Here is a 24,374-nt window from a genome sequence, read left to right as displayed (position 1 = left end):
CGCCCGGAGGCGCGCCCGGCCGGGCGAGGGAAGCAAGGCCTGGCGCGAGAAATGTACCTGATGAAGAAAAGGCGCGCCCGATTGGGCGCGTGTTATTATTAAGAGACGATTAGCGTCGTTTAAGTTTGTTTTAGTTTAGGATTCTTGCTTAGTATAAATACTTTTTCGTAAAACGAGTTTGGGATCATATTTTACTCTTTTCTTAATTCTTTCTTAGATTTTCTCTCTCTACTTAGCTTTTAGATTAGTTTCTCTCTCTTATACTTTGTTCTTAACTTTATTCTTAATTCCATATTTCTTTGGTAACGATTTCTCCTCTCTTAATCTTAGTTATTTATTTTATTCCTTTGATCATGTCTTGTTTTATTGCTTTGATTAGTTTAGTTTTTATTATGTGTGAGTAGTTTTATTTCTAGGGTTTGTGGGGATCCATAAATAATATGAAGGGGTAATTTATTGTTGTTAATTGTCAATTCTAGATTAATTTCCTATTGATTGATTTAATGCTCTGTGACTAGATTTGCGCAGATCTTTTATGCATGAGTTTAACAATTTTGATTCGAGATTCGACAGATGAGAATTGATGTTTAGGTCTAGTTTCAATAGGCAGGTTAATTTATAAATGGTTAAGTCGAGATTCGAGAGATGAGATTTAATACCGGTAAATTAATTGTGTGATTGTAATACGTAGCGAAAGCACTTTATGACCTGATTAATGTATGCATTGATGATTGATTATTATGTTTTACCCTGGAATATTATTTATTGGTGAACCTATGCTCTAGGCCTTTTATTCATTGTTTTTCCTCCTACTTTTATTCTTTCCCACTTTTACTCTTCGTAGTTTAGTTTCCTTCGATCATTATATTTTGGTTACTTTATAATCTAGATTATATTAATTAATTAGGAATAGAAGGACTCGTTTCTCTTTGGATTCGACCCTACTTCCCTATCTACATTAGTTAGAGGATTTAGGAATTACTTTTGATTTGGGGATTCGACCCTACTTCCTATGAGTGCCAAGCATATTTGCACTACATCTTCCTACGCTTAAACACTGCTTCTAAGTTATTAGGGACTGGAACAATTAAACCATCAAGAGCTGGAACAGAACGCTAAACAGCATGTTCACCAAACGAAGATGAAGCCTTAGGCTTACGAGGAGCTGCTGGAGGTAATGCAGGAGTTGAAATCTTATGATAACCAGAGCGAGGTGTCAAGCAATCATCCCCACAATATAGGGAGCTAGATGCAAATCTCCTTGCTTCCCAATGACACGCTCCCTAACCGACATGTTGTTCTCCCTAGATAATGCACACTTGATACTAGCATACACCCCTTTGCCATAGTTCAGATCAATTATGTCTACATTGTAGCAAACACGCAAGAACTGAATAACTCGCTTCGTAGCATCTTGCTTTGTAGACTTGAAAGTACTGACCACCTGGCTATAAGTACACTCCATCCCAATGCTACCAGGAGGATACACTGTTGTAGGCGTCGTTCGAAGTGCGCCTACGTTTAGGCATGTGCAAATATGCTTGGCACTCATAGGAAGTAGAAATTGACATAATACGATTAGGGACAAGGAAAGTAGGGAGCCGCCAACAAGTTTTTAAGGAACTTGTATACCGTTCACGGATCATAAAAGGCAACCACGAATAAGGGACAACGATAGGCAACAACGATTGACTTGTGAAGGTTACACCCCATTCATAATCCATGATATTAATAACTCTATATGGTTCGGAAACACGAAAGGAGGATCGGGGATGATGGTACGAAGTGAGTCATGGAGTCACATCCGCCCGTATTGGCCTCTACTCGATTCTTATAGTGAAAAGTAATTCCTGCGATCTCAAAGGCATGCAAACAAAGATTCAATTTGCTCCAAACTACTATTATGCTAAATTGGTTGAATATCAATGCAACATATAATTCTAAAATATTTGTGATCACTTGATTAAATAACAAGATTAAAAGGGAACCTACACCGGTTGTCCAAATTATCTTATTAAGCGTGATTTTCAATTACATATTCCCTTTAAACATGCAATATGGTGATAAAATATAATAAACATCAATATTGGAAGCAATTCAACAATAATAGCATTAGTCATATCAAATATAAAATAACCTAATCATGATACTAGCAATATTAAAATAAAATAAGAGTAATTAAATTAATTAATTACTCACATTCTGCGCGTTCCTTTAAATTGATACATCATGAATAAACTGTTAGTAACTTCAATAAAAAATATAAAGCAAATAGAAATTAAATTAAATAAAAAGTAGAGTTAATTTGGTCCAAACCCTCAGTTATTTGTACCTTTCACGCCTTGGTTTAAGGACGGAATCTCGGGTGTTGTATGGACTCCTTGGAGTGCTTAGGGGAAGAATGATGTAATTAGGAATATAGGTTTAAAGCTTAGAATATGAGAGAAAGAGAAGAGAATAATTTTTGGTGTAAAATAGAGAAATAAAGAAGGATTTGATGCCCCAAACTGCAGAAAGGGGGGTCCTATTTATAGGAAAAATGAGCAGAGGGAACACACGGAACCCTAAAAAGATAAAACCCCTAAAAAATAACACCGCGACACGACAGAGAACACCGTGACACGGTGCCAGGCACCGTCAGACGGGGGAAGGCACCGTCAGCCGAGGGAAAATCCCGTGACGCGGTGGACAACTGGAGTGACGCGGGAAATATTTGACCTACGGGAAGTGAAAACGCGTGAAGGGTTTACGCGAAAAAGACACGAGAAAATTCCGTGACACGACAGTTTCCACCGTGGCACAGTACAGTATGTCGTGTCACGGTATGGGAAAACATGGAAATTACACGGAAAAAGCACCGTGACACGGTGGGAAAATACCGTGTCACGACAGCAGGTACCGTGTCACGACAATAGGTACCGTGCCACGGTGGAATTTAATGCGAAAGAGTTTCAAAAATAGCACCATGACACGATGTACAATATCGTGTCATGGCACCAGGCACCGTCGGACAGGGGAAGGCACCGTCAGACGGGGCACACTCCCGTGACACGGTGCTTTTGCAATGTGCGCGGTGATTCCAGTTTTTTATCCGTTTTTAAATTCATCATAACTTTTGATCCGTAACTTGGAATAAGGCATATAATATATCATTGGAAATCTTATCAAGTATAATTTCCAAACCAATTAGAATCAGGTCAAAATTATTTTTATATTTTAAGATATGGCCGTTTTAGTGGAAGGGTGTCGATTTTGGGCTGAGTTTAGTGTTTTGCTCATATCTTTTTCGTTATAGCTCGGAATTGGGTTTATGATATATGGTTGGAAAGCTTATTTCAAGGCCTATTCAATCAAATAATATTTGGATCAAAATTATAAGACCAAAAAATTAGTTTCTCTCGGTTTTGCGATGTGGACACGAAAAGTTGATAACAAGCTATGGTTTAGGGAAATGAGCTAGGAAATGGATTGGTTTATGAAATATATTGGATAGAACATGGATTTAAGCACTCCAAATATTAAATACTTAACCCGACCAATAATGGCGGTGAAAGGTGTTCATCATCGGGTTTGGTTTTGGGGAGACATTTTTAGGCGTCTACAACTGTCAACCAAGCAACCCACTTTGCTGCAGCAAGCTCAGCCACTTCAATTAAAGAAACCCTTGCCTTAGTTGCAACAACTACACGCATCACATTAATGTAATCAATGCATATGTATTTGTCACCCTGTGGCCCAACTGGTGGGACAGGCCATTTGTTCTTTTTTGGAGGCGAGGCTTATTTAATGAGTCAACAGCTTTGCACTTCATCTCATAAAGGAAAGCATAGAGATCAAGCCTATACATGATCTCTGAACTCAAATCATGTATTTGCAGTCCATATTCTGCTCACAAAAGGCGAGTAGCTTGTTCAGCAGCACTCTCACAAGAAGCATCAAGAGTAGGGATGGCAATAGATACATATCCGACCCGGATCCGCGGATCCATATCCGTTTTCACGGATATGGATCTTGTAAAATTGGACCCGACGGATCCGGGTCGGATACGGATCCTGTCCTGAAAAACGGATCTGGATACGGGTCTAACCCCAATACCCGTATCTGAATCCGTTTATCCGTTTTTTATATAAAGAAAAATAATTTTTAAAATACAAGCCCAGCCCACATCTAACTTTAACTCTACCAAACCCTGAAATCTCACACTGTCACACACTCTCTGACTCTCTCTCCTCTTTCCCTGACTCCTTGTCTTCCACCTTCACTCTGCAAATCTCAAGTAACTCCATCAGCCTAACTTCGGCGACCGTTAGTCCAACACTCCGGCATCCATCCCATCCTCTCCAACAACTTCAAGTACTTACAGTTCGTGAATTCTAGTTTAATTATCTTCAAATTCTTTACTTTATGTTTGGTTTTATTAAACCAATTGTTTTTATCTTAATGCTTGATGATTTGTAACTAGCTGCAGTTTTCTGCATGTTTTAATTTTCATTTTGTCATTTAGTTATTGTAAATTGTGGTTATTTTGTGTTGGTTAATTATGTCGTGTAGTTGTTTGTATTGTTATTCATAACTTCATAAGACAAGTATTTATGGATTGTTGAGATTTATGTAAGCTTTCTTGATTATTGGAGTAGTTGTAGAATTGGGATTCAAATATTGAACGAAACAGTTGAGGGAGGTTTGAAAATTGAAAGTAAAACCATGGTTTTAATTGAAAACTAGATTTTTTTGCTAAAAAAATAGGTATAATGTACAGGATCCGTTTTGGACCCATTTTGGACCTGGATCCGTAGGATCCAACGGATATGGATATGGATCCTCCTTCTCCATACCCGACGGATCCGGATCGGATCTGGATCCAGGGTGCAAAAACGGATTTGGATCTGGATCCATTCAGATCCGGTCCAGATCTGACCCGTTGCCATCCCTAATCAAGAGTAACAACAGGACCGCCCTAATAAATGTAAGGGGAAAGAACACAGACAGTAATCAAAGTAAGATTAACAACATTCCCAGTAACACCAGCCAAGTTGTAAGTAAGGGCTGCCAGCTTCAGGAAGACAATAACCTGATTCAGCAAGCACTGAAACGAAATGGTAACTTTTAACGATTCTGGCCTCATTACCTGTGTGCATAACCAATATATACCATCAGAACCTAAGTAACTACAACACACCACGATAGCAAGCTACGAAACCCGCCTATCACCCCTAACATCCTACCAGGCCTTACAAATGTACTAAATCCATGACAAAAGCTATTTCTACTGTGACCCCAAAACAACTTCAAAGCAAGCAAAAATATAAATTAAACTAACAACAGACTGAATACACCCTCCTAACACCCTTAAAGCATCAACCACCACAGCTCTACCCAACAATTAACACCAAAAGTCCAACACAAACATGCAACAAGCAAAGTGTAAAGCACACAACAACAGCATAGAAAATCAGCACACTCAGCCACAACAACACATGCATGAACCAAACAATAGTATTTCAAACAAAAATCTCCTAGTAATACAACAAAAAAAAATAAAGAAATGATCTTGAACACTTACAGCAGATTCTACAGCACAAGCAATCAGCAACACTTGTTTACAACCTACAACAGAAATCAGAACAAAGTCAAAATTAAAATAAACTAATCACCAAAAAATTATCAACACCATTAATCACCACCCACAAACATTAACAACAATTCATCAACAAATATCCAATTAATCTGAGACCAAAATTAAATTACATTTTATCCATATTTGGCCACAATAATAATATTTATCTCAAGCCTTTGATCAACACAGCTAATAAGATAGAAAACACATTCAATCCAAACACAAACATTAAAATTTGTTAATTCATAATATTACATTATCTAATTTTGTCTTTCTTCTTCGTTTTTTTTTTTTTTTTTTTTTTTTTTTTTGTTTCTTGACTGTATTAAGACCATTCCTAAACAGAATAATGTTATTTTAAGCAAACCATTATCATCAAATCATGGTACTCAAAATTATAACAACATTGACATTAAATTCCAAGCACCAAAACACGAAAAACAATTTAAAGATATGACTGCAATAATTTCAGCCACAAAATTACCCCCATCAATCTAACCAAGAATCCATTTTATCGGTCCAAACAATACAATCCATGGGCTATCAATAAATGTGTCCTGATCTTTATATATAATGTCCAATGTTTTTTTGTCAAGGTTTAGTACAATATTTTGGTTATACAATCCATTGCAAGTATGCATAGAAATGAGGCAGATCATATATTTATCTCTGAAGATTTAATAAGATTTAAACCAGGAAACCACTTAAATAATATAAGCTGATAAGTTTCTCACCTATTCCAATTCCCCTCCCCCTGTGTTTCTAGCTCAATTGCCTTTCTTTTGTTGATTAAGAATCAATCCTACAAGACCCTTTATATAGTCCTAAATTGCACACCTAAATTTGCCAACCAAAGAGTTCTTTAAGAGGTATTAAGCATCATTACCCACACCGTCAAACACAACATTGAATAGCATGCGCACTCACTATTAAATCGCTTGGATAATAGATTGAGCCGAGCTGATCATTGTAATATCCAAGTAACAACCTTTTTTTTACCACCAGACAATATATTGCAATCCAATTGGCACAACAATTTTCACACTAACAAATTCCATTATCTAATTCCAAACTATAATCAACATTAAGTCTATATAATTTCAATCTTACTTATCAACTAACATTAAGTGAAACTAAGGTAATTAATTTCCCTTACCATAAAATAACTAGTGTAGATTGAAATTACAGCTAATATTAAGCCTTACAAAATACCACAACTAACAACATACCAATTTAATATATTAAAGCAGCCACGAATTTTAAACCATCATAATATATTTAAAATTAGCCACAAATTCTTATTACAATGTATTACAATAATCCAAAATTAAGAATCACAACAACAAATTATAAAAAATCTAATTACATTAACTACCTAACACTAATTGAATTAAAATTAGCAACACTTTTTAATAACCAATCACACATCCTTATTAGAATGCATGTCACTAATTACAACCCAAATTTCAGGATTACATTAGCTACTTAACACTATCCTCTTCATAACAATTTACATGGTGCCTCTCTTTATGGGATGATGTGTACATCTGTAGAATATGGCAGCTCATCAAATACATCAACCAACAGCTCCATGTGCAACCTACATTTAAAAAAAAAAAAAAACGAAAAACATAATCAGAAAATAAAGAACAAAAAAAATCGAAAAGAAAACAAAAAGAAGAAGGGTAGGGTCGCCAAATCACTGTTCATAAGGATTTTCGGCAAAAAAAAAATAGGCATGAAGTAAGGGTAAAACTGGTACTTTACTGTTCATAAGGAAAAGAAAAAAATATGCTACCTTCACCCTTGAATTTGGCTTTTAAGGGTTATGGATTACTACGGACTACGGAGTAGTATATTCACCGTGTATTGCACGGTTTGATAGTTCAAATATTAAATTTCAAAAGATCAAAACCAAAGTTAGTTTAATGCATAGTAGTGATATATATAAACTTTATTTGATTATTCATTTACAATAATGTGTATCATGATATTGCATATGAAGAATTGACAAAAATAATCCCAACTTTTACCCGTTCGCTCAAAATAATAACAACTTTGGATTTTTTTAAATAATCCGAACTTAATGGGTCATTCGCTCAAATTAGTCCAAAGTGATCGGTAACCCGTTAAAAAGGTTATATATATATTTTTTAAAGATTTAAGTGACACGTGTCACCACTAGATTAGTAGAAAGTTTTTTAAAAAACTAAAAAAAAATTAGCCTCACCCACGAAACTCAACAACCACCCACAATTCCGACAACCATCCTACCCAACCAAGCCAGGTACCTCCCCCGCCCCTGTCCTACGCCACACCAAGATCCCTTATCCTATGTTGTCGGTGACACCTTGACCCCCAACCCTCAGCTCGATCCTCCCGAAACTACCACCGAACCACCTCTAAAACTCAATCTCAATATCTCTTTAAAAAAACCCCTCTCCCACCGTATAAACCCTCAACCGCTACTCCCCCAACCTCAAATTCCCTACCCGGTAGGGTCCCAAGGGTCAGGGACTCAGGGAGGGGTGGCTAGGGGTTTATACGGTGGAGGTCTTTTGTTTTTAGGTTTTAATTAAGGTGAGGATGGGTGGTTTTAATAATTTCCGAATCATCTGCCAGTATGACTCAAACTTCTTGACCTCCATCTTCTGCAATGAGGGTCAAAATTAACCCGCAAGCTAGTATACTAAACTCATACCCATATTCTTGTGGAATTTTCACCAGTAATAGTACTTTGTATACCTGCATGCATTTCTTAGAATCTATAGAAAGGCTAGTAGTTGGTACTGAAAATGGTTTTCTTAGGTATAGGGAAAGTAGAAGTAGTTTATGAAGAATTTATGTCTTCGTCAAGTGCAATAATTACTAGATATATAATGGATCAAATTATGGAGATATAAGTTCGTTCTTTTGGGTCGTCGTATTATCATAATTAGAGGTACTTACGATCTTTGGGCTAGTAAAATAGCCTAAAGCCAATTGAACGGATCCTATAAGGTCACACAAAAGGCCTAGCTTGAGCATAAGAGGAAGAAGCCCTTAATGGGCCTTCTCCCTCTATGTGGCCGGCCATATGGAGGAGTATAGGTGAATCGGGCTTGCTTCCTAGTCTAGTTATAACATGATTATAAATAGACTAGGTGCCTAGGGTTGAATTAGAACATTTAGTGATCATTAGATCAAACCCTAATTAGCAAACACAAGCCAACCCCTCACAAACTCTCTCACTCTCGTCCGTCCTCCTTGGTGTGCGCCGGTGCGGTGGTGTGTGCACAGTGGTGGTGGTTCGTGGTGGTGGCCAGTTGTCCGCAAATGTGGTGATCGTGATATTCCTCCTTTACTCAACCAATCTATTATTGGTGGACCGCTCATTCGAATTCTGTGAACTAAGTAGAGGAGCAACACTTGGGGCTATATTCTCTCCCTAATTGGTAGTTAATCACAACGTGGAAATCACGTGTCAAAGGTATGTATTATGTGATTCTTTATGTGTATTGCTTGTACATCCTATATAGATACGAACGAACATGATTCGTGAAATTCCGCATTATAGTACCTAATAAAGTTCTACAGTTTTCACCTTTACCAAATCTCTAGACTGATTACTTTTTCCTTGTTATTGAGAGTCTTTTGCTAATATGCAAATTCATTGATCCTGCTATCGTTGAGAACCTTCATATGTGGAACAATGAATGTGCGGATTATGGATTCCCTTCCCTTGTTTCTGCCATATGCTCTTGTGGTTCTGACAAAATGGAATATACATCTTCTCATTCTTAGATTGAATTGTAGTGGGACTGGATTCTGGTAATTGCAGGCTACTTAATGCCAGACTTGGCAATGTCATTGCCTCATGGAGCGCTCATGATGGATATGTGACAAAGGTGTAGAATACAACGGTGAAAAATACAAGAAAACCATTCCCCCTCCTCCTTCCTCCTCTAACCCCAAAAACCACCAGTCATCCCAAAACCAACAATCGACAGGCCTCCTAACCCCCCAAAACCACCAGCCACCGACACAACAACTATTGCTCCTCTCGCAGTCCCGCATTGCCAGCGATGACCCTCCCTACCCCCAAAACCACTAGCCTGCAATTCCACCTTCAATAACCACCCCTCCTTTCCTTTCCTCGCCGGAAAATCGAAAAACCTTAGTGGGAGAATTTCGCTAACAGATAATAGGACAAGGAGGGATCGGAGGCTGGGGTGGTTTCGCGAGCGAGGTGGTTGTTTTTGGTGGAGTTGAAGGGGAAAGGAGAGGTTTTCAGCGACGCGGTGTTGGAATCCGATTGGACTAGGGGGATGGGGGTGGTTGGTAGGGAGGAGAGTTTTTTTTTTTATTTTTAATTTTTTTTTAACCGCTTACGTGATGCCACGTGTCAAAGCAACCTATTATATTAGGTTGATAATAACTAGCTGGGTCTACTCTAGGAAAACTGGTGCATAGTAGATTTATTAAAATATAAACCTTAGTTGGGATTATAATAGATAAGTCAGCAATATTTGGGACTATTAAGGTGTTATTTTCCTAAAAGTTTTTGGAAATTTATAAAGCCTTGTTATGTGAAAATTAAAATGTGTTCAGTAAAATTAGTTGTTGTAATAGTTAATAGATATGTGAATTGATGATAGTTGTGACTTGTGAGAGCAAAATTATTTAGCTAATAGGGTTAGAAGTAGTTCTTTGATAAAGGTTTCAACACCGTAAATTGTTGAAATACTAATACAAATTTTAATATGATAACTTTAAAGTAGATTTGGTTGACAAACACTACTCTAGATTAGCTTTTGTGCTTTTTACTTTAAAAGCTAAAAGCTATCATCTACCACTAGTTATTCATACAATATTATACGATTACTTTGTATGAGTTAAGTTATGTTTTGGCTTCGTCAAAACATTAAAAGCTACTCCAAAAGTTAATGAGCACACCCTTAGACCTAACAAAACGAGATGCTAAGTAGTGGTATGTTATCAATTTTTTCCGTGAGTAAATTCTAATGAGAACAATGATTCAAGTTTTTTTATGACGACATTAGCTAGTTTTGATGATGATAATCAACTGAGGGAGAGCATGGAGAGAGTTAGAGGGAGAATGTTTGCGATGGGATGTGGCAATTGAGGCTTAAACTCGTTTTCTCCAATTTTTGTATTTCCATGATCAAATCCCAGCCAACACCAAGCTCAATGCTTGTATTGATCTCTTCAATCAACTCAAAACGATTTTGAACCAATACATCAACAATTACAGCAAGCTTCTCAGCCTCATCGCTTCTCTTTTCTACGAAATTCAGTCTGAAACTCTGAATCAATCATTTCCTAATCAACTGAACCAACAAAATGACAACTGAAGCAAGATCCAAAGAGCTATTACGACTAGGCAACAGTTCATTTATAAATAATTGTCTTTTACATTACAATTTTTGGTTAATTAGACGTTTGAATTCTATCTTCACTCTATAAATACAGGGCAAAAGATAAGATTACATGTACAAGGAGTAATGCTCATACAAGAAAATATCTGAACAAACTACTAATTAGTCTGCTACACCCTCTTCTTTAGAAACAGGCAGTCCCCCACTCCCAACTTTTTTCACAAACCTCTTAACACTATACAGGCGAATGTAAGTAAACTACACTGCTCCATATTTCAGTGAGTCCCACCTGAATGGCACAAAGATATAACAAACTCGAGGCATACTCTTGAAAAGCAGAGCTGTACAAACACAAACTACAGCAATGGTAACAAGAGACATCACTACTGGCCTACATGTTAGTGATGTTCCTCTGAATCCATAATTTGGCCTCTGCACGCAAAGTTTGCAGTTTTGACTGATTTGCCGCTTCTCAGTGTATAAGCTATTGAACTTTGCAGATTTGAGTTCATCAGACTGCTTTTGCTTGGAATTTAAGTTCGAGAGTCCAAGGATATCCACAACTACATGTTTGCCAGATGAAATTTTGTTAACTTTACTCTGGAATAGATTAATGTAATGGTTATGACCTCTAAGGTAAGCATAATCTTTTGGGGTCAATCCTGTGCTGTCTCGGGCGTTTTCCCAAGCTCCAATACCAACCTATACAAGAGAAACATATTAGAATCCAGAATGATCACTAGTAAACACAATCACTATTCATAAAGCCACAAACGGACACAGCTTATTTGGTAATTTAGGTAATAGTGCAACACTTCCAATTAACATAAATATTCATTTCCGCTCATACTCACGTCTTTAAATGGTAAAACGTAATGATGATAATGAATGAAGAGAAGGTTCAATAATGGGGATCCACACACTTACACAAGAACTTCATAAACAATACCTTAATCTATTACCTAATAACTAAAGAACATTTTCAAAAATATACTTGAAGTATTATAATTAATAAATCAAAGCAAGCATCAATAATTTCATTACCATTCCAGGATCTTCAAGCAAGGCATCCAAAATATTCTCAAAACCAGCACAACTGGCAGCCAAGTGCAAAGGGGTCAACCCATTGGAACCAGTGACATCAGGTCTAAATAAGAAGCTGATGGGTGGTTCATAATGTGACTGCTTCTGTTCCGAGCCTTTAGTATTTTTAACTTTTTTGGGTATGTATCTTAACAAAAATTCCACCATTGACCTGCTATTTCTCTGGACAGCAGTGTGGAGGAGAGGCATCTCTGACAATGCATTTTTGACAGAAGCATGATTTCCAGTATCAACAATTCCACTGAACAGCAAATCCAGAAGTTTTCTTAAAACAGCACTCCAATCATGGTCCATTGAAAAATCTATTAGCCACTTTAGTCGTACAAAGGGGAAGAGGTCCAACTGGATATTAGGTTGGCCAGACATTGAGCTTAAACGATCCGCGTGTAGCAGCCAACCCATCTCATGTATAAACTCTAAGGCGTCATTCCTTCTATTAATACCCTCATCTGTACCGACAGTCTCCATTACTCTTTCAAGCATGCAAATCTCAGAACAAATTTCAGGTTCTGCAACTATGAATGGAAAGAAGCAACCACTGAGGCCATAGTCTTCCACCTGCACGTAAATAATTACCAGAAGTATCTCAGTGAACAAAAAGTAACAGGCTAATCCTGACACATTGAGCAGATTATTCTAATACTCTGAATTACCAAGTAGAAACTGTGTGTACCCAAGTACATATCTGAATGTCTTAAACACATGGCTCAGAATTCAGGGTAAGAATAATTTATCTAAAAACTGGATATACGAGGGAAACACATCCTTCATGTCACTTTTTATTATATTCCAAATCCTAGAAGTCTTTGGCAAGCACCTTTCATGACAATTTTTAATGCAGAGACAAACACAATTATGTCAGATTCTTTCACTTGTTTGCAAATGAGTTTTGAGTATACATAATTTTGATCTCAAATCGAAGCAAGCATATCAAGTAGGAAAGCTTCAAACGTTGCAGGCATATGATTGGATCGCAAGATATTTAAACAAAACTCTTTACCAAAATTGTATTTGAACACCAAAAGAACTAGATAGCAATACATTCCTACAAATTGTGAAAAGATATGACAGTAGAATACTAGAATGTATTAGTAGTTTGTATTCATCCTTTATGTACAAGAAATTAGCTTACACTAAAGTGAGACACTGGAGGGAAAGCCCGAGTAATTAACCAAGAAGCATAAGATAGCATTACCTCAATAAATCCTCTCCCAACAACATTTGGTATAGAGCAATGAAAGCTAAGAGACTGAACCTCATCCTGCTCGGCAGTACTCTCTACCAGGCTATAACAGCTATCTTGGACCAAATACCTCCCTTCTATAGCACAAAGTAACCTATACATAGTAAATTGAGATACACAAAAGTTATCAACTGCTAACCAAATCTCAAATGTAAGCCTCAAAATTATTTTACAAAAATGTTAAAATAAAAAATAAAAATGTATCTATTCTGTACGGAAGGGGAACAATCTGAAGTTAACTCTCAAAAATGACAACTGAAGTAGCTTACATGAACATGATGGTTAAAGTACCTAGAAGTTGGCCCAGAGAGATTAGAACCCTTAACAACTAACTGCACTGTCTGAGCAACAGGAACCGCAATGGGACTGATGCTTGAAATTTGACTGCCACGGCTTTTGAAAGGTAGAGGAGTATCTAGAACAACCCGACCTTCAGCACAAGAAAAAAGAGCTGAATTAGCAAGGGTAAAAAAGAATACTGACAGCTATAACAGATCATGATACTCTAAGTGATGAATTTGGTAATAAACTAATGTATGATATTTCAAACATTAATCTAATAAAAATAAAAATAAAAAAACTGGTGAGGGGGTGTGAAAACCAACCATCACAAATAAATGCTGCACTTTGCTGCACTCTGGTATAGATCCATCCTGTCTTCCAAAATGGATCATCAGACAGACTCAGGAGCCTACTCAAACTGGAGCTCATGTCATAGCAGAGCTGAAAGAATAATAGAAAAAAAAAGTCTCAGCATGTAGCCTTCATAGAATAGGAAAACTACCAAGTCAAGAATAAGAAGAAAACCTCTTCCCATAAGGACTTGTTCAAACGAAGATATATTGTCAAAACAATGCAACCAGGCCTGATGTACCCTTCAATGTCCGAAGGTTTGTGGGACAACCAATCAAGAATCTGGAATGCACAGATTTAAATACCTCAACATTTTGAGCACGAGACAATTAATCAAACAATGGCCTAATCATAATAAGGGAGGAATACCATTACCTGTGTTCGCAATTGATGAGGCAAGTCATCTGGATCCTTACCAAAAAGCTTGAAAACAATCCGATCAGTTCGGCCCTAAAAAGTTTTAGAATAATAAGGATGAGAGAAAAGACAAAGTGACAGAAACAAGAATGGCAAAAGGTCCAAAGGATATTTTCTGAATGGCCAAAAAGATTCCTAACGGGTGGAACAAGGCGTTGCCAGCTAAAGCGTACATAGCCCATCCCAATCATCACCCCCACCCCCACCCCCCAAACCCCCCTTTCTCTCCGTAAAAGAATATAGTGTGAAAAATACCCTCCCCTTTACACAAAACCTTGAAATGCTGATGACAAGGCAGATAACAGCATTATAGCCATTATTCAAGAAGAATACAATCACAGAATAATTAAACGCATGTCCAAAAATTCTTGATGACATGCATGCAGCTTTTCCCAACTTAAAGACGCTGACTAATCTTGGATCAATGTTCCAGCGTCATGTTCTCAGTCAAAGTGAATGCTAGAAACTAAGGAACGGGTGGGGGGGGGGGGGGGGACCTCATCTGATTCTATGATAGGCATAACAGCAGTTAGAAAGTTGAAGTGCCAAGCATCTATACATGATGCCAATAAAAAAATGTTTGTGTAAAAGGAAGAGGGGGTGTTCCAACCAAATAAGTTCTAGTAAATTGTAAGCTCTAGAGGATCTGCATGAAGAGGAATGTACCTGTGAATCACTGCCACTAGAACTAGAATGACCAGAATTTGAATCGGAGATTCCACTTGTTTGAGGTGGACTTGATTTCTGTAAATGTTCTGGCCAATATGCACAAGCAATAGAACCATGTCCATTTCCTGGAATATCTACACATTCTTGAGAGTCATCATAAACATTATTCAAGTCAATGCCAAGATAAGCCCTAGGTACACTTCCTTTTGTAGCTATGGAACCATCAGCTGGATGGAAAATGCCCGGTTGTGAAGCATATTGTGTTTTTTCTTTCTGATGCTGATTTTCTCTTGTCAGTAATCCTATATGTGCTTCTGCTGAAGGCACAGCTTGACATAGTTCTTGTGCGCTAGAAGGGTTCTGAATACCAGAAAAAGGATTTTAGAGGCTTCATGAAAAAGAAAGCTAATTTGCATATAAACCATCAACGATAAGATCTGACACCTTTTCTGGAATTCCGACAGATATTCCTGCATTGAGTAACCTCTGAGATCCTTGCTGTAGTTCAGGCAAGTTGCTTCCACTAACTTGACTAGCAAGATTTCTCAAAAGATGAGAAATTAGATCTTGATCTTTTGTCTCATCAGAACCATTTGCTGCAATTCACATAGAACTTTATAAAATCAAGCAAGAAGGATCGATTCCACAGAGACAAGATGGGACAACTTGATTACATAACCAACTCCTCTAGGACCCTAGGCAACAAAATTAAAAAGCAACGTAGCTTGTAACATATCTCCAACTATTATTTTGCTAGTCTAAATAATTACTTCTAAACTTGCCAGTGTCCACATTACTATAACAGTAAGGCGGGATGAAACTTTAAATTAAGATTGCAATCACTTAAAGCAACATTATTTTAAACTTCTGGTGGAATGAAAGCTCTATAATACTTGGTGTATGGGGGCAACCACAGGCATCTAGTTAAAACGGTACAGATTTAAATAGATATAGACAAGAAAGAAGAATCTCAGAAAAGATGATATGCCTTAAAGGCTTAAAGTACATCTATAAATACCCCTATTCAAGCCCTAATGGGTCTTGCCATCTCGGTCTGACATTTTTGGTACTTTACAGTTACACTCGGCTAGGCACTGACTTAAGCATCAGAGGGAGTTTTCCTCAGTCAACCCCTAAGGGTAGCAAATCTTGGTTTTTGTTGTTTAATGAACTAGTTATATCTTTAATCAAAGATTTAGCACTTTTAATTTATTGTAAAGTAACATGCATATGTTGCATATCGATTTAGAGTATATTGGAAACAACCTGTCCATTTTTACCAAAGAAAGATTGCATACATCCAACTTTCTGTTTCCCTGCAGGGCAAAAACCACTTTAAAGGTGTTGGTGCAAATGCATTGTTGATGTTGAAATGAAAGTATGATCAGAGGGATTATGTCTGTCAGAAACGGCGTAGAGTTGATGTAAAGGGATCCAGCACTTATCAAAATGACAGAAGTGAAAATATATACACTGTTTTAAAATAAGATAATGACAATAAGTAAATACACCAAAGGCCTTTTCAAATTCTACAATTGAGATCATTCGCTAAATATATTACTGAATGCAACAAAAGATTTCCTTTATTCAACATGTTTGACTACAAACACATGGTGAACTGAAGACAACAACTTTAAGAGGTGATGGATGAGAAGCAGACAAAAAAACCACTGCAGTAACAGTCCAATTTAATTAAAAAAAACACATAGCAATCAACAATGTCCATAATCAGCATCCAACTTGCATTAAAAAAGACACAAAATGTAAGTAAACAAATACTTACAGTGCAGATTGGACAAAATTCTCAGCAGACTAACTAGTAGGTAGCCTGCACTCTTTTCATCAGTCAAGGAACCAACATTAGGTGAAGTTTCAGGAAGTGTTTTTCTTCTCCTCTTGTTATGCCCTGCAAGACGTCTACGACAGCTTCTCTTCCCTTCATCAAATTCTGGCAGAGCATGGAACCTGCTACACTGCTGACAGAACCGTTGCATAACATTTCCCACAAAAGCTTCACTGACCTTGGAGTGCACTTCACAAACTTTATGACGTCTATGGTAATCCTTGGCATTACTAAGATTGGCCATACAACCTTCTACCTGACAGGCAGGTTGGGAAGTTCCAGTTCCAGCGGACCTACTCTTTTTCACACTCTTCCCTTCCAATTTATCAGCTTCATCTTCTGCTATAGGATAGACCTGCTCACCCAACTTCAAATTCAGTGGTCTACCTTCTTCATTCAGCTCCTCATGAGGAACAACCACAACCCTCCTTCTCTTCTCCATTTCCCTCTTTCCTTTCTCATTAGTTTTACTGATCTCTTCGGAGCCTACATTATTGTTCATTGCAAGTTCCGGTCCAAGGGGAAAAAGCTGTTTACTTCTACAATCTAAAGGTGTATGAGTAGTATTCAATGGAGTGGCAAGAAAAAGATCACCATCCCATTTCCAATCATTCAAATCCCATTCCAAAGTCTTCTTTCCTACTGCTTTCGGGTCAGACACCGGCATCACCGCTGAACTATAAACATCGGTTATCCCTCCCATCCCAGCCTCCATTGTTTACAGATATAACCCTCAAAACAGCTCAATTTCCAATTATGTATGCAACTTAAATCTTAAACCCAGATTTCCCTACACAATTCCATCAGATAGAGGATGCACCGATTGAACTAAGCTCCCTTGAAAACATACAAGAAATTCTCAATAAACCCCTCAAAAACAACTAACCAGCTTCTATTCATGAGCAAGAATCAAAATTTATACTAACAAAGCTACCAAATTACCAGTTCAACGAATCAATACCTTCACAGAAAAACTTGAACCGAAAACCCACAATACAGTTCACAACAACATCAATAAAAATCACATCTTTTACAATACCCAGTTCTTTCTTTGAGTAAAATTCAACAAACAGTTGAAGTGCAAATCTATATACATAAAAAAAAAAAAAAATACACTGTATAACTCAAAACATTGAATCTAACCTTGATTCTGGCTTGCGAACCAACCGCAAGATCTGAAAACAAAAATTAAGATCTAAAAAAAAAAAAAACACCCAAAACCCCAAAATGTAGAGAGAGGAATATTGGAGGACGATGTTGAATTTGTCAAAAAGTGAGATAAATTGAACCCAAATTGAAGGAAGACATGAAAAAACCCACTTTAGAAAACAACAAAAAAAAACCGAGTAATCGTACAAAAATGTTATCTTTATTTTTATTTTTTTAAAATAGGGGTCTTCTTTTGTAATTATATTTAATTTTTATTTATTTATTTTTTTTTTTTTTTGAAAAAAGTCCTAAAAGGACACTAAATTTCATTAATGTAAGCCAGACGGCATCTACAATTGACAATGAATGATAATGAAAACGAATTTAACAAAATCAAACAAGAATTAATCGAGTAAGGGCTAAGAATCCAAATACATAAATATAACAATTCGGCATATTCTCGATTCGTTGTCTCATACAACTTTTTGAGTGGATCCGTCGTCACTTCGCAATTTTGTGAGAAAGTAAATTCTTGTGTTGATTTCGTAACCCGAATCCGAGCCACAATCAATAGTAGCCCCGCACAACCGGAGACCAAATTAAGCACAAATAAAACCTTGTCTTTCGAAAGAGTACGAAAAACCTTATCTTTCGAAGGAGATCGAAAAAACCTTGTCTTTCGACGGAGATAAACTCTTTTTTTCGAGGGAGACATTATTGTGACCTAAAACAAATTAAAAAGCTTAAAAGAAAATAAAGATTGGGGTTTTCCACCGGTAAAATCCGATTAAAAAAAAAAAAAATAATCTTGGACTATTGGGTATTGCAGTACAAAAAATTGATTAAAGTAATATGAAAACCACTATCTAAATCTATGGAAGTTAGGCGAATCTACCAAAACAGGGCCACAATTATGGGCAATTGATTCTCTCTCATCAAAAAAATTGTTTGGAAGTCTAAACAACTAAAATAAGAAGATTGATTTTTGCACACAAATTTTGCTCCCAACCAGATACATAGTACTGCTCAAATGGAGTGGACTGTGGACCCTATTGTGCAACGAAAAGTTTGTGGGATGTATGTCAGCATCATTTTAGTTAGGTTATTCTTCTTTTTTATTCTTTTTTCAAAAAAATTAACTTCTTGTAATACTTGGGCTGAGCATGTGTCTAATTTGATTTTTTTTTTTTTTTTTTCTAAAAAAAAAAATTGTGAACCTTGAAGAAAATAAAAGGCTTAGGAGAATCTAAGAAAACAAAATAACCGCTAATCGGTTAATCAATCCACTGCTTAATTTGCTACCTAATAATAATAGTTAAAAGCTTAACTTTTGTACACTTAGTAAAAGGCACAATACAAGGCTAACATCTTATGAAGCTCTCTACCGCTATCTTAAAGCAAGCCACTTGCCCTTCTAGGTTACCCTTTGATGCACCATTTGTGTTTAATCGCATTCACCCAATCAGAGAGATCAACCGTTTAATATTTAGTGTTGGATATGTGGAGGCCGATGCTACATCCACATTTGAAACTCAATAAGTTCTTATGTAAGGGAGCGTGATAGAGAATAAAAACCAATCTTGGACTTCAACTCTGAAGTTAAACTTTGGTCGAGTTGGTCCCCCGACACTTAGTAAAAATTTATATCACATTAAGTGAGCTGTTTTCTAAGTCAAATAAATTCACATTCCGATTCAAAACAAATCAAACCCTCTTATTGTATCTTGAAACCTAATGGTACAAATTAAACCAAACAAATATCTAAACGACATAAACTAGTTTGGACTTTTTTGTTGTTAGTTTTCAAATATATGATAATTATAATAAATTAGACTAATTTAGTTGACTTTATGTCAAAAATTTAGTTGTTAGCAGCATTAATCAGAAAGAATATGTAAACAAATATTTATATGGATATAAATGTCCGTACACTATTTATTTATTAGGGGTACAAAAGAGACAATTAACATTAATGAAGGTCGATGAGTACACAAACATTATTTTTAAGGGTATAAATGTTCGCACAATATTTATAAGTGTTTGTTTGAGCGTTTTAAGAGATAAGGGTATATCATATGATTTCAAAATTTATAATAAAATAAAATAAAAAAAAATAAAAATCAATAATTAAAAACCATATGGATGTTGAACGAGCCCTAGCTAAATTCAATAAACCAAAAAATCAAATAATGTACAAATAACTTTCATCACTCAATCCCAATATGTTATTGTAGACACCTAAAAATGTCTCCCCGAAACCAAACCCGATGATGAACAACCTTTCACCGCCATTATTGATCTGGTTTAGCATTTAATCCCGGGAGTGCTTAAAATTCATATTCAATCAAACTCTGTTCATAAAATCAGTCCTAATGTTTAGTCAAAGCATAGTCCAATTTTGGCCCAAACCTTTTTATTCATTTCATATTATTTGTTATTTAGCCCAATTAATAAATAATAAACTGAAATAGCCCGAAATTATGAAACTACACTTAAAAATGTTGAGCGTAATTAGGGTAAAAGTGAATATCGACGCAAAAATGGAAATAAATTCCACCGTGTCACGGAAACAGGTGCCGTGCCATGGGAAATATTGTCGCGTCACGGGGTATTTTCCCGTGTCACGATGCCCCTGTCGTGACACGGGGCCATTCCGTATTTTCTCCGCGTAAATCCTCCACGTGCTTTTATCCTCTATAGGTTAATTCTTTCCCGCGTCACATCGGTTTTCCCCACGTCACACTAAAGTGTACCGTGTCACGACATACTTTGTCGTGTCGTGGCATGCTTTGCCGTGTCGCGTCATTAATTTTTAGGGTTTTTTTTATCTTTTTTAGGGTTCCGTGTGTTCCTTCTGCTCATTTTCCATATAAATACCCCCTCATTTATGTTGTTCGGGGCATGAATTAACATTCTCTTCTCTCTTCTATGCTCTATCCTAAACACTAGCCTATCTTATTCTTTCAGAACACCTTCCTTAAGCACTCCAAGGAATCCGTACTTTACCCGAGGTTCTGTCCTTAAACCAAGGGATGAGAGGTAGAACTGTTTGAGGGTTTGGCCCCCAAATCAACTCTATTTAATTTAATTTTAATTATTGTTTTATTTATTTCCTTGAAGTTACTAACTCGTATATTGTTTTATAGTTGCAAGCAAGCAAAATCAAAGTAAGGAATCATGTTCCTTTTATTTCTATTATTTTTCTAACGATTTTATATTGTTGGATTTATTGCTAAATTGCTTCCAATATTAATGTCGATTTTATTATATTTATTGATCACCATATTTCATGTTTAAAGGGAATATGTAATTGAAAATCACGTCTGCCTAATAAGATAATTTGGACAACTGATTTAGGTTCCTTTTTAATCTTGCTGTTTAATCAAGTGATCACTAATATTTTAGAATTATGTGTTGCATTAATATTAAACCAATTTAGCATAATAATAGTTTGAAGCAAATTGAATATTTTGTTTGCATGCCTTTGAGATTGCAGGAATCATTTTTCAATAAGAATCGAGTAGAGGCCAATAGGGGCGAGTATGACTCCATGACTCACTTCGTACCATCATCCCTGATCCTCCTTTCGTGGTTCCGAACCATATGGAGTTAGTAATCTCATGGATTATGAATGGGGTGTAACCTTCACGGGTCAATCGTTGTTGCCTGTCGTTGTCCCTTAATCGCGGTTGCCTTTTATGATCCGTGAACGGTTTACAAGTTCCTTAAAAACTTGTTAGCGGCTCCCTACTTTCCTTGTTCCTAATCGTGTCCCTAATCGTATGTCAATTTCCACTTCCTATGAGTGTCAAGCATATTCACCACATGCTTTAAAGTAGGCGCACTTCAAACGGCGCCTACAATGTGGCGACTCCACTGGGGAGGATTATTGGTTATTTATTGGTTTGAGTGATCGGTATTTAATTAAGATGAGTGGATGAGACTTGAAAAATTCTTGAAAAGTATTCCTGTGATTAATTTAGCATTTTTTGCATATGCATAGAGGTTTTAACGTCGCATTTAGGTCTGTCCCATAGGAAAAATTGAATAACCTGATTGCGAACGAAGGAAAAAAGGCACCAGTCATATTTTTTGACTGCCGCGCCACGGTAGATCTTGTTGTGTCACGACGCTGGGCACCGTTTTGCTGTGTACAACATCGTGACACGGTACATTTTTCTGTGTCGCGGCAGTCCTGAAATCTTTCCAGTGGCTTTATTTCTCTTCTCACAGTCAGCTTCCTTCAGTTTTTCTGAAAAAACGTGTGTGTTCTACATGCTTCTTAGCCCCGGGGGATTTAAGCTCTATTAACCCCAAAACGCTCATGGAAATAAGGGATCATTCGAGTATTTAAATCCACCCAGACCATGGAGTCGAGTTTGATTTCATCACGAACTCGCGGAGCCGCCCGTTGGAATACACCCTCAAGGGAGACTACCTTGCTAACGTGTCCAAACTCTTAACCATGGTACCCTTTGACACCAAAAGCTTGACCATAGTTGAACATAGATCTTGACCTTAGGTTGTGAACTTTTTTTGTATCATCGTGACTAAGTGCTACATGGTTTATTTGGTGCTAACCCCACATGTATTTGTTCATTTTGTTCTTTGGACTAACCTATGACCGAAGGTTTTTATTTCCACATAGTAATTAGTACGGAATTAAAATTGAATAAAACTTGGAAAATTCACAAAACCAGACTTGGAACTGTGCACCGTGTCACGGCAGCTCTGCCGCAACACGGTGTGTAGTGTCGTGATACGGAGCTTTGTACCGTCTGACGATGCATTGTACTGTATCACGACAGTCAGCACCGTGACACGGTGCCTAGGAAAAAGGACCAGTCAGTCTTTTTTTGGTTTTTGTGCATGCTTATGTGGTTCGTATGTCCGGTTTAATGTCATGTCTAGTTGTACGGTCATAACACGCGTTCATAACCTCACTTAATCACTCACAAGTCATGTCGAGTTCACACACTTTTCCTTGAGTCATGCACAATTTTATTTATAACCGTACTTTAGGATGGTCTTGTGTCTTTTTTTACGTTTTTTTTGGAGTAAGTCGGATGGTATCCTCCCATACATACTTTTATTTTTCTAAAAAAAAATTTCAAAAAAATTTCTTGCCTTTTCTTTTTCGGATGGGTCAAGGTTAAGTCTAGTCATTAAAGGTGTGTTTGTTTCAATGTCACAACACTTGGTCAAGAAGCAGGGGTAGATTGTTACGGTTCGAGTCACTACCTCAACAACCTCTTAAACTAAGGGTCTGTTCTCATTGACTGAACTGAGCTGAACTGAATTGAACTGAGTTGAACTGAACTGAACTGAACTGAACTGAACTGAAATGAATATTTTATAAGAGAAGTAAATTAGGAGCTAAACTGAACTGAATTTCAACGTATGAGAACAGGCCCTAAGAGTCGTACAAGAAAACAATTGCAATAATCTCCACAGAATCCACCTTCATCTCCAGTTCATTTTGAACTCATTCCAATGGCCACTAAGGAAGAAGTTGAGAGTCTCGACAAAACCATCGAGAAACTTTCTGCTATGGTGAAAACACTCACCACTAAGGTCCGCACCATGGAGCAAACTAATGTCACTACGGCTGCGATGGACAAGATCAAGGAACAAGTGAGCAAAATTTTTGAGGACTTCACCTACGTGGAGCAACCTGCCACTTCTTTGGCTGTTAAGGACAAGCTTCCTGAGAAGTTTTCCACTGTTGACATCCCAAAATTTAAGCCTACTGATAACCCTATGTTTCGTTTAAAAGCTTTTTATGCAACTATGGCTCTCAAGGGAGTAGATGTAGTACTGTTCCTGTAGACACCCAAATGTGTCTCCCCAAAACCAAACCCAGTGATGAGTGCCTTTCACGTCGAATCATAATCGAATGAAACGAAAGTGTGGAAAGGTCTAGTGTTGCGGGAAGTTTTATTTCTTTTCTTTTCTCTTCTCCCTGTTTTTGAAAACTTTATTTTAAGAAAATAGCCAATCCAGTTTGGTTGGTCCATGATATGGGTCCAATAGTGGTGTAGTTGGATGGGGTTTGCAAAGACCTTTCTAACGATATATTATAAGCCCAATTCCGATGAATATTGAGGAATTTATGGCCAATTTACTAAACTGGGCCTGGTTTGAGTTTTAAGTACGGCCCAATGATCTAGGGGAGGGCCTAATATGATTTATCATTCCTAATGTAATTAGGAATGGTTTTGGTCTTCTAGAACATTCTAGAAGGTCTTATCATTCTTAATTCAATTAGGATTCTTCAGAGTTTTAATTAGATCAAATAGCATTTTCGACTGAAATTATATT

General features: G+C 36.9%; 1 protein-coding gene across 1 annotated transcript; it reads right to left on the bottom strand.

The window, feature by feature from the left end:
* Positions 1-10,990: 10,990 nt before the first annotated feature.
* Positions 10,991-18,260, bottom strand: LOC145631950 (squamosa promoter-binding-like protein 1). The gene is made up of 10 exons (XM_081684185.1): positions 16,845-18,260; positions 15,506-15,657; positions 15,059-15,421; positions 14,351-14,425; positions 14,150-14,257; positions 13,948-14,065; positions 13,634-13,772; positions 13,295-13,436; positions 12,040-12,657; positions 10,991-11,697 (listed from the first exon to the last, which is right to left on the bottom strand). Exons 1-10 carry the CDS (start codon positions 17,617-17,619, stop codon positions 11,254-11,256), a joined length of 2,934 nt encoding a protein of 977 aa, XP_081540311.1. The 5' UTR covers positions 17,620-18,260; the 3' UTR covers positions 10,991-11,253.
* Between the last annotated feature and the right edge of the window lie 6,114 nt (positions 18,261-24,374).

Source organism: Chenopodium album, chromosome 5 (assembly GCF_948465745.1).
Source record: "Chenopodium album chromosome 5, dcCheAlbu1.1, whole genome shotgun sequence".
NCBI classification, from domain to species: domain Eukaryota; kingdom Viridiplantae; phylum Streptophyta; class Magnoliopsida; order Caryophyllales; family Amaranthaceae; genus Chenopodium; species Chenopodium album.
The sequence above is the reverse complement of the archived record's forward strand: the minus strand, read 5'-3'. Positions and strand labels throughout refer to the sequence as shown.